The 12,390-nt window shown below is 34.7% G+C and overlaps 1 protein-coding gene across 1 annotated transcript; it reads right to left on the minus strand.

Annotated features, from left to right (window-relative positions):
* Positions 1–1,639: 1,639 nt before the first annotated feature.
* Positions 1,640–2,101, minus strand: LOC122747726 (deoxyuridine 5'-triphosphate nucleotidohydrolase, mitochondrial-like). Its single transcript, XM_043993595.1, has one exon. It carries the CDS (start codon positions 2,099–2,101, stop codon positions 1,640–1,642), a length of 462 nt encoding a protein of 153 aa, XP_043849530.1.
* Between the last annotated feature and the right edge of the window lie 10,289 nt (positions 2,102–12,390).

Genomic DNA, 12,390 nt, shown 5'->3' on the forward strand with positions numbered 1-12,390 from the left:
TAAAGCATGGAGCATTACTAACTTCAATGGATTAAACTGAAAATCGACCAAAAGCACTAAAAAGGGAATGGCCAGGTAGCCTAATATTATAAAGAGTATGCAATGAACATTTTGTAAGTGATGTTGTAAAAAATATATTATCAAAAAAATATGGTTCAGTTATAAAGTGAGAGTGGGAAATATTGACAATTCATTTGTTCCTTTAGTATTCCCATCATATTATTAGTATGAGAAGAAACACCCAACCCAGTGCAATAGACATACCCTTTTCTTTGGCCGGGCAATGAGGGTTAAGTGACTTGCCCAGGGTCACACAGCTAGTAAGTGTCAAGTGTCTGAGGCTGGATTTGAACTCAGGTCCTCCTGAATCCAGGGCTGGTGCTCTATCCACTGCACCACCTAGCTGCTCCTCAGACATACCTTTAATAGGAAATTTGTGATATATTTGAGAGGTACCCAGGATTGGCAGGTAAAAATGGACTGAGATTTACATTGTTGAAGGGAAAATTCAAATTAAGGAGATCAAAAAATCCATGAAAACTTTGAGGTATTTTATTTTATTTTGGTGAAAGTTACCTCATGGAAATTTCTGCATCCTACATACTCCATGTTAAAATTTGCATGTGAATTGTTCAACTAACGGCATGTCATTTTGTAAAATATAAGTTCAATAGGTTATATGTGAATGACACAATGCACATCACACACAAAAGTATGTGCTAGAAAGTATAGCAAAGGATGATTAGTCAGGAGAATAGGTTTCTAGGGTTCATCTTGATCCACACTAGTGGTATGAACTTGGGCTCCTTGGCCTGTGTTTTCTCTCTGGCAAAATGAGTGATGTTGGCTGTCTAGTTTTAGAATGCTATGATAATAGAAACGACTGAATTTTTTATTTCCCAGTTAGTTGCATGAACAAAGATTCTGAAATAAATCAATAAACATCTCAGTCATTTCTCCACTTAGCAAATATAGGAATCAGTCAAAAAGATCAAGAGGAAGTGATCAAGAAAAAAATGTAATTGAGTCCCAAAGAAAGATTTAGCTTCAAAATAAAAGTCCTGAAGACATTTCAATGCTTTGAAATTTAAGTAAAGGTTGACATGTCCCTTTAGAAAATTAATTTCTGAGCCTATGGAGAATGGTTAAAGGCTAAGAATTGAGAACTTCATAGAGGGTAAAGTATAATAAAAGCCCTATTAAATGATTTATTTCTTGACTGGATACATTAGTATGACTTAGTAGATTTATTCCTAATATTTGAGAGTAAGACCGAAAGGAATAAACAGAAATCAGAAAGAGATGCAGAAACTTTTTTTTAGGACCCATATCATAATGACAAATTTGGAATACAAGAGATTATGAGTTAAGTGACCTTATAAAAGCCTTAAAATATGCATATATAGAAATATGTAGTACATTTATATATATATAGAAATATGTATTACATTTATATATACATATATATATAGAAATAAGTATATGTATAGATACATATAAATTTATTTATCTATTTATTCATTAATTTCTCTATTCATTAATTTGTTGACTTATTTATTTCTTTGTTTAAGTGAAAAATCATTTTATTTTATTAACTGTTTAGGGGGAAAGTTGCTACATCTATTTTTATCATATAATTTTAGTTCTGATCAGAATAACCAAAACTTGCTGATCCGTGTTCAGTGTCATCTTGACCTTGGACTTCTTCAAGTTCTGGATAAAAAAAAAAAAAAAACCTTTCACAAATCAGCTGTGCATTCTGGTCATCTTTTTTCACTTCAAATGCTTCTTTGACAAAGTTAAATAGAACAACACCAACATTTCTTCTGTAATCTTCATGTATCACACCAGCTCCTATGTCTATGAAATGTTTTGCAGTCAAGCCAGAATGTGGAGCAACTCTACCATAACACCCAGGAGGGAGAGATATCTGAATATCTGTTTTCACAAGGCCTTTCTCCATAGCCAGTATTATATAATCATAGGCACTGTACAGGTCATAGCCCACAGCCCGCACCAACCCCTTGGATTGGGCCATGGATGCTCCAAAGGAGAGTCTACTGGTGCTTCTCAGGCTGGGGACTCTTGCTGGGGGAGACATGGCGGGGTTACTTAGGAGGAGGGCATGACTGTGGAGAGAGAATAGGAAATGAGACAGGCAGCACAGCAAATGTATCACTCAGGCTACATATAAATTTATACATACATATATATACAAATACACAAATATACACATACATACATGTAAATTTAAATTAGTATTATGAGCAATTCTTCAACTTCCCATGTGCTGGGACTACTTGTGTTAATTATTAGAAATTGCATTTTATTCTGTCTGTGGGGGCAAATTATTTACTTGCCATATTCTTTTCTAAGTACCTCAAAGTGAAGCTTCCAAAAACATCAACTTTCACTGTATTCTGAATCCTTTCCTATATCTACCCCTCTTTGAACTACTTTTCTACCTATTTCTTCCTTCATCTAATATTACCTCTCTAATCCTTACAGAAGATAGAAAAGGAGAAATAGAATTTGAAGTGGATGAATTAGTATAGGATTGAATCCTAAATAATAGATTTAAGGAGGATGAAGGTGCTAGCAAGTTTATGCCTGTGTTTAAGAATGTATCTTTTTGTTTTTCACATTATTTTCATATATTAGCCATAACAGTAAATTTGGTAGTTGGAAATACTCTTAGAAGTACTGGACAAGTTTATGTTAATTTAAGGCAAAATGTTTCTACTTTCACCTCTGTTTAAAATATATATATATATATATATATATATATATATATATATATATATATATATATTTGAAAGAGGATGGAAATTTCCAAGGAGGAGCCAAGATGGTGGGGGAAAGGTAGTAAGCTGTCAGAACTCATGACACTATTGCTCCAAAAATACTCCAAATAATGCCATAGGACAATTCCTGGAGCTTCAAAACCCAAAAAAGAACAGGCTGAGATAATTTTCCAGCCAAAGACATCTTAGAAGGTTGGCAGGAGAGGGTTGCTGTGCCAGGGCAGGAGTGGAACTCAACTCTGAGGTTACGCTGAAACAGATCAAGTTCCAGGAAGGCTGAACAAGAGAAAGAGACTCCTGGAGCTCCTGAGCAGCTACAGCAACAGTGTCCTCTGGAACTAAGATCACAGCCTGGTGAGAGGGCTGAGGGTATGGCTGGGGGCAGATTACAGGGTTCATTGGTGGTGCTGAGGTGGAACTTTGGTGTTTCAAACCTGCTAGGAACCAGGAAGTAGGCTTGAATGGCATTGGCCCAGGTGGGGAAGGGGTGCAGGGTCATCATAGCTAACAATGATGGCACACAAAGTTTAGCTTCCTGAAAGAGAATAGGGCTATTGATTATAAAATAATTAATTCTTTATGTGGATATAATTTTAGAAAAACATAAGGAAAAACATCTCCTTTGTGCTATTCTCCCAATCTTGTATTTGTACTTGCAGACTGGGTCCCCTGAGGAGTGAATACCGTTGGATGTTAAGGGTAATCTTTTAATAGGTTATTCTTGCTACTGTAGCTAATGAGGTCTCCTTCACATACTTCCTCTTAACAATCATCAATAGATAAATTAGTTATTTTCTTTCTTTTTTAAGAATTTACCAAGATATTACAAAATATCCTCCCAAAAATCCCAGGTCACGCTCTCTCACAAATACATAAACTGTTGATGAGGAAAATGGGTTCAACTTGAAGCATGAGGATAGTGAGGCCTACTGCAGGATATACATGTTGAAAATAATGACTCAAAATTTCTAATAATGGATATTCTTTCTCTTTTTGAGAAACCTCACTGAGCTCCTCTTGAGGGCTGCACTTCTGCCATGTATCCCTACTTGGCTTTTTCAAGTTACCATTAAAATTTTTCCTTCTATAAGATTACTTTCCTGTTCTCAATGCTAATGTTTTCTCTCTGAGATTATCTGAAATTTATATTGTATATCTCTTGATCATGCATAGTTGTTTGCATGTTACCTAGCCTATTAGACTGTGAGCTCCTTGTGAGCTGGGAACTTTTACCTTTTTTTTTTCTTTTTCTATTTCTTTTTTTCTTTTTTCTTTTTTTTTTTTTACTCCCAGTGCTTAGCAAAGTGCCTGACGTACAGCAGCTACTTCTTAAAAATCTTGTTGACTTAATTGTATATTGCTTAGTTGGATTGTAGGGTTTCCTCTCTTTTGATCTCATAATTGACTGTCTTCTGTCATTCAAGTCACATTCCTTAAATCTGTTTCTGCTCTCTAATTGATCTATGTCATTTCCCAATGAAGTAATATCAATACTAAACATAAATGCACCAAGTGGCATAGCATACAAATTCATGGAGGAGAAGTAAAATGAGTTACAAGAGGAAATATAAAATAAAACTATATTAGTGGGGAATCTTAACCTTCAACTCTCAGAACTAGATAAATCTAATAACAAAATAAAAAAGAAAGAAATTAAAGAAGTGAATATATCTACAGAATTTTCTTCTTCTCTCACCTATATTCTCTCCATTTTCTCTGTTCCCTACTACCAGTTTCCACTGTTCAAACATTTTTGGAGTTCATCTATTGAAATTGCTTTTGTTGCCTATGGCACACTTATTTGGATAACCTTCCTAATAACAAATCATCTTTCTTTGAGTATTGATTTGCCATTTTAAAATATAAAGTGACTGGAGATAATAATTGTGAGATAATAGCATATGTGATTAAAGAAGGAAAAAATAGGCATGACATTGAAATAATGATTCTAGTTTTCTTGAGTGACTGATACATTTGTAACAGTTTTACAAGAAGGACAAAATTGTTTTCACCAATGGGAGCAAGAATAGTAATGTAAATACCAATGTTAATGTTTCAAAGGAAACAAAACATTTAGATATGTAAACAAGCAAACAAAAACACATAACTTTGTAGTTATGTCCCATTTCACCTCATATTTCAATACTTTATGGGTCTGACATTTCACTGGTCCATTTATTGCTGATTACGATCTTTCTATAATTTAGTAGCTACTCTTTCAGTGATATTGAGGCCAATATATAACTCATTTATGTGGTCAAAATAATGCTTATTATTGTGGCTAAAGTACTGAATAACCTCATTTAATTTACTTTGACTGGTGGATCCTGGCATTGGATATGCATTTCATTATTGTGCCCCTTCTTAGAGTTGTTAGCATGGTTGAACTTTCAGGAATGTATCACTACCCTGGAATGAACTTGAAACCTATAGTAATCTATATGTCTCAAGAAAGTAGTGCAGTTGTACTTTCCAACCAATATTTATTAGGTACATACTGCATGTAGAAGTCTGAAATGCTGGTGATGTTTCATAAAAACTATATCCTTATGAGGAGATATTGATGGTAAACTAATAACAAGAATGAAAAATAAGTCATCATTTGCTTAAGGCCAATTGTTTTGTAATGCCCAAATTTCTTAATTGAGGGGATCAAGGAATATTTCATGTTGAAAGTGACATTTGATTAGTACTTTGAAGAATGGGTTGTTGCAGTAGGCAAATATGGGAAGGGAAGTTATTTCAAGAATGTAAAGTATATATTAAAGATCATTTAATTTTAGTGAGCTTTGTCAGCACTGAGTCAATTCTAGAAAATAATTCCCAGGGACAGTCTTTAATCAATAAAAAAAATTGATAATTCACCTTCTATGAATCAGGCACTGTGCTAAGTGAGAATTCTAGTTGGGCAGATGGAAGCTAATGACCCCATGAGACACCAGGAATCAGTCAAACAGAATCAAAAGAATGAAAAAATAGAAGAAAATGTGAAATACGTCATTGGAAAGACAACTGACCTGGAAAATAAATTCAGGAGAGATAATTTGAGAATTATTAGAATACCTGAATGCCATGATCAGAAAAAGAGTCTGGACACCACATTACAGGAAATTATCAAGGAGAACTGCCCTGATATTGTAGAATCAGAGGATAAAATCCTCATTGAAAGAATCCACCAATCACTTCATGAGAGAGACCCCTAAAAAGGAAAATTCCAAGCAATATTGTAGACAAATTCCAGAATTATCAGGTGAAGGAGAAAATACTGCAGGCAGCCAGAAAGAAAAAAATTAAATATCATGGAGACACAGCCAGGATTGCTCAGGACCTGGCAGCTTCAACATTAAAGGATAGCAAGGCTTGGGATGCAATATTCTGTAGGGCAAAGGAGATTGGATTACAACCAAGAATCAACTACCTAGTAAAACTGATCATTCCCTTTCAGGGGAAAAGATGGACATTCAATGAAATGTGGGACTTCCAAGGTTTTCTGAAGAAAAGAAAAGAACTGAACAAAAAATTTTATCTTCAATTTTAAGAATCAAGAGAAGGATAAAAAGGTAAACTGGGAAAAAAGTTATTCAATAAGTTTACATTTTTTTTGCATTCCTATGAGGAAAGATAATACTTTTAACTCTTGATATTGTTATCTCTATTAGGATATGGTTCCTAAATAGAGTTTGATGTGATGATATAAAGAAACTAAAGGGGGCAGAATCAAAGGAAAATAGAAGGAAAAGAGGGGAGGGGTGGTTGGATGGGGTTAATTACATCATATGAAGAGACACAAGCAACAACCTATAGAGTGAGAGAAGGGAGGGATGATCATAATTTTCTCATTAATCTCATTAGATTTGGTTTCAAGAGGGATTAACATATACACCCATTTGGATAAAGCAACTTAGTTAACTCTTTAAGGAAGTAAAAGGGTAAGGGGAAAACAGTGGTACTGACAGAAGGAAGGGCAGAAGCAGGGGATGAAAGTGGAAAGAAAGGGAAGGGGGGGCTTATAAAAGTTAGGGCAGCTTGGGAGAAGCAGGGGTCGGAAGCAAAACACTGGTAAGGAAGATTAGGGTGAAAGAACAAAAAAAGTGAAAAGGGGTAAATAGGATGGAGGAAAATAGTAATCATAAGTGTGAATGTAAATGGGTGAACTCTATAAATGTTTACATGAATAAAAGAGAGAAATAGAAGATTGATGAATTGGGCATGCAAATAAAAAGCAAGAAAAAGACTAAGTTAAACCTCCCCAACTAAGTGCTAAATTTGAATTCCTGAATATCAATGGAGAGATCAATAAAATTGAAAGTAAGAAAACTATAGAATTAATTAATAAAAATATGAGCTGGTTTTATGAAATAAATCAATTAAATCAATAAAACTGGTTACTTTGATTAAAAAAAAGAGAAGAAAACCAAATTACCAGTATCAAAAATTAAAGGGGTGAATTCACTATCAATGAAGTATAAAATAAAGCAATCAATAGGAGCTATTTGGCCAAATTGTCTGCCAATAAATTTGATAATCTAAATGAAATGGATAAATATTTTTAAAAAAATACAAATTGCCCAGATTAACTGAAGAGAAAATAAAATCCTTAAATAAGTCAATTTTAGAAAACAAAATTGAACAAGCCCTAAGTGAACTCCCTACAAAAAATTTCAAAGGCCAAATTTGTTTATAAGTGAATTCTACCAAGTATTTAAAGAACAATTAATTCCAATACAATACAAATCATTTTGAAAAATAGGTGAAGGAGTTCTACCAAATTCCTTTTCTGACACAGATAGGATAGTGATGCCTAAGCAAGGGAGAACCAAGAGAGAGAAAGAAAATTACAGATCATAATGAATATTAATGCTAAAAGCTTAAGTCAGATATTAGCAAGGAGATTACAGCAAGTGATCACCAGGATAATACACTATTACCAGGTGAGATTTATACCAGGAATGCAAGGCTGTTTCAACATTAGGAAAACTATCAACATAATGAACTACATCAATAATAAAACTAACCATTTGGTTATCTAAAAATTTAAAGCGAAAACTTTTGACAAAATACAGCACTCATTCCTCATAAAAACATTAGGGACCATAGGAATAGGTGGAGCTTTCATGAAAATAATAAGCAGTATCTACCTAAAACTATCAGCAAGCATTATATGTAATGAGGATAAGTTAGAGGCATTCCCAAGAAGATCAGGGGTAAAACAGGGATGTCTATTATAGCCTCCATTATTTAATATTGTACTAGAAATGTTAGCTTTAGCAATAAGAGATTAAAAAGGAATTAAAGGAATTAGAATAGGCAAGGAGCAAACAAAACTATCACTCTTTGTGGATGATGTTATGATATACTTAGGGAATCCTAAAGAAGCAACTAAAAACTGCTTGAAACAATTAATAACCTTAGCAAAGTTTCAAGATATAAAATAAACCCGAATAAATGATCAGCATTTCTATACATGACCAACAAAGCTTAGCAGCAAGAGATCTGAAGAGAAATTCCATTTAAAATAACTGTAGACAATATAAAATACTTGGGAGTCTACTTGCCAAGACAAATCCAGGAACTCTATGAACACAATAACAAAACACTTTTCACAGAAATAAAGTAACATCTAAATAATTGGAAAAATATCACTTGCTCATGGACAGGCCAAGCTAATATAACAAAAATGACAATTCTAAACAAATTAATTTAATTATTCAGTGCCATACCAATCAGACTAACTGAAATTATTTTATACAGCTAGAAAAATTTATAACAAAATTCATCTGGAAGAACAAAAGATCAAGGATATCAAGGGAACTAATAAAAAAAATGCACAGGAAGGTGGGCTATCCATAACAAATCTAAAGTTTTTCTATGAAGTGGCAGTCATCAAAACTATTTGATACTGGCTAAGAAATAGAGTGGTAGATCAATGGAATAGGTTAGGCACAGGAGACACAGTAGTAAATGACTTTAGTAATCTATTGTCCGATAAAACAATAGAATCCAGCTTCTGGGATAGGAACTCAGTATTTGTCAAAACCTTCTGGGGAAAACTGGAAGATAGTATGGCAGAAAATAGGCAGAGACCAAATCTTACACTGTATGCTAAAATAAGGTCAAAATGGCTACATGATTTAGACATAAAGGGTGATACCATAGGTAAATTAGGAGAGGAAGGAATGGTTTACCACTCCAATCTATGGAAAGGAGACCAATTTATGAACAAACAAGAGATAGAGAATACTATTGTAATGATTGGAATGACGCCACCTACTGGAGACTTGCTGTGGAGAGCTCCACCATGAGGAAAATGCCTCAGAGGCATTGTGGCTTTTCCTTGGCGTCAGGAAATGACGCTTGCTCATGGGTGCTGTCTATCAAGTCTACCAGCCAATCAACTGGAGGAGCCTCCTATGGTCTGGGAGGAGACAGGAAGGAGGAAAGGGAGCCTGCGCAGAGGGCGCTGGCCCTTTTGGCTTCCAGACTTGATGGTGGTGGCGGCAGAGGACTTCACAGGAGATTTGAGGAAAGATAGGAATGCCAGACTGTTAGAATTCTGTTCTCAATCTTTTTCTTTCTATTTTCCAATAAACCCTTAAAAACCTAAACTCGTTTTATCAGTGATTTTTAGTCAGTTTCCCCCAAACTGGGGGAACACATTAGAATCCACATTTAGAATCTTAAATTACACACTATGAAATGCAAAATTAATGATTTTGATTATATTAATTTAAAAATATATTTTTTTCACAAGCAGAAACAATGCTGCCATAATTAGAAGGGAGGCAACAAGCTGGGAAACAATTTTTATAGCCATTAGTTTTGAAAAAGACCTCATTTCTAAAATATATTGGGAGCCAAATCATATTTATAAGAATTCAAATCATTCCCCAATTGAGAAATGGTCAATAAATATGAATAGGCAGTTTTCAGATGAAGAAATCAAAACTATATATTGTCATATGAAAAAAATGCTGTAAATCACTATTGATTAGAGAAATGCAAATTAAAACAATTCTGAGGTACCACCTCACACCTGTCAGATTGGCTCATATGAAAAAAGGAAAATAAATAATGGAGAAGATGTGGAAAAATTGGAACCCTAATGCATTGTTCTTGGAGTTGTGAATTGATCCAACCATTCTGGAAAGCATTTTGGATCTATGCCCAAAGAACTATAGGACTCTTCATACCCTTTGATGCAGCAATACCACTACAAGGTCTGTATCCCAAAGAGATCATAGAAAAGGGAAAAGGTCCCACATGTACAAAAATATTTATAGCAGTTCTCTTTTTGGTGGCAAAGAATTGGAAATTGAGGGAATGCCCATTAGTTGGGGAATAGCTAATCAAGTGATATATGAATGTAATGGAGTACTATTGTGCTATAAGAAATGATGAGCAGGATGATTTCAGGGAAACCTGGAAGGATTTACATGAACTGATGCTGAGTGAGATGAATGGAGCCAAGAGAACATTGTCCACAGTTACAGCAACATTGTGTGATGATCAACTGTGATAGACTTGGTTCATCTCAACAATGGTCCAAGGCAATGATCCAAGGCACTTTCAAAGAACTCATGATAAAAATGTTCTTCATATCCAGAAAAAAAAAAAAAACTGGATTTTGAATGCAGATTGAAACATACTGTTTCTACTTTTTGACTGATTTTTTGAGGTTTTTCCCTTGTGTTCTGATTCTTCTTTGGCAAGATGACTAATGCAGAAATATGTTTAATGTGATTTTACATATATAACCTATGTCAGATTGCTTTCTGTCTTAGGGAAGGGTGAGGAAAGGTAGTGAGGGAGAAAAATTTAGAACTAAAAATCTTATGAAAATAATGCTGAAAACAATCTTTTCATGTAACTGGAAAAATAAAATGTTTTCATGATTAAACAAAAGATTGGAAAAATAGGAAGGCACTAAGGTATGATAGGTTCTCCATGTGAAGCACAACATTTTATATTTATTTCTAGAGACAATGAGAAGCAACTGGCATTTTTTTAGTAAAGAGGTGATATTCTTGGACATGATCTTTAGGAAAATCACTTTAATTGGTGAATGGAAAATGTATTTGAATAGGGAGAGATGTGTGGCAATCAGTCCCATCAGCAGGCTCTTGAAATAATCCAGGCATGATGTGATGAGAGCCTATACCAGTGTGGTGGCAATGTGAGGGGAGTAAAGGGGAAAGATTTTAGAGGTGCTGCAAAGGTGAAATTGAGAGACCTTGGCTGGAGATTGGCTATGGGAAGGAAGAGATTGAGGAATGCAGAATGAGTCCTAGGATGTAAGTCTGTGGGACTGGGAGGATAATTTTCCTTCTACAGTAATATCAAAGGAGGTATGGGGGTTATGAGGAAAGGTAATTCATTAAACCTACAACATTGCTTAGAGCTATGACATTGTCCAAAAGTCACCCAAAGTTTCTCTACATGGTGAGATACTGCTAGCTCTTATCTTTAAAGCAAATGCCATGATTCAAAATATCTCAGTATTCATGAATAATAGGGAACAGACATGATTATAGCAAGTAGCACACATATTCTTCCTCAGTGAACAATTCAAATTGTCATTGTTTTTCCTTCTTTCCTGAAGAAGACTATGATATTGAGAAGATGCCATGACTTGTAGTGAATTGGATTTAAGTGAGGGAGGGCTGTAGAAAGTCAATAACCTTACTCTCTCACCCAGCATCATGTAGGTGTAGTGGCAAGATACATATAAGGATTACTGCAGATGGCCCCTGATTTTTAAGGCAATTGGGGTTAAGTGCTTGTCTATGGTCACACAGCTAATACTAACTTTCTGAGGTGAAATTTGTACTCAAGTCTTCCCAACTTCAGGGCCAGTGCTCTATCCACTGCACCACTTAGTTGCCCCTACATTCAAATGAACTCTTCTTATGAAGATCTAAGTATCTAGTTATAGTCTCCATATTCACACAGCTGCCATATAGGCATCTTTAAAAATATATCCTTAGGGGGCAGGTAGGTGGTACAGTGGATAAAGCACTGACCATGGATTCAGGAGGACATAAATTCAAATCTAGCCTTAGACACTTGGCATTTACTATCTGTGTGACCCTGGGCAAGTTACTTAACTCTCATTGCCCTGCAAAAATAAATAAAGAAATAAATATAAAATCTGTATCTCTCTCTCTATCTATCTATACATATATCTATACACATATCTATATGTGTAAGTATATCCATATCTATATCGATATCTATCTGTAGATATAGATATATAATATACATTAGATTGATATGTAGACAAACAGATAGATATACAGATATCCCTAAAGGGTAGAACAAAAATGGTGGAATAAGGCAGGAAATTGCCTAAAATCACTTTAAACAACTATAAAATAACACTTCAAAATGCATTCTGGAGTAGCAGAATAACAACAACAACAAAGTTTAGTGTGAAACACTTTTCCTGCCCAAGACAACTTAGAATGTTGGCAGGAAAGGTCTGTCACACTAGAAAAGAAAAAAGAGTTCAGTCCAGCAGAGACAGTATCAGAGAAAGCTATAATCAGGCCATCCCCCAGCAAGCCAGCAGGGAAGCCATGAGCCCCTA

This window comes from Dromiciops gliroides, chromosome 3 (genome assembly GCF_019393635.1).
Source record: "Dromiciops gliroides isolate mDroGli1 chromosome 3, mDroGli1.pri, whole genome shotgun sequence".
Taxonomy (NCBI): domain Eukaryota; kingdom Metazoa; phylum Chordata; class Mammalia; order Microbiotheria; family Microbiotheriidae; genus Dromiciops; species Dromiciops gliroides.

Bases quoted from the DNA above. Each gene is read 5' to 3' on its own strand.
- LOC122747726 (XM_043993595.1), bottom strand. From the start codon at position 2,101: ATGTCTCCCCCAGCAAGAGTCCCCAGCCTGAGAAGCACCAGTAGACTC.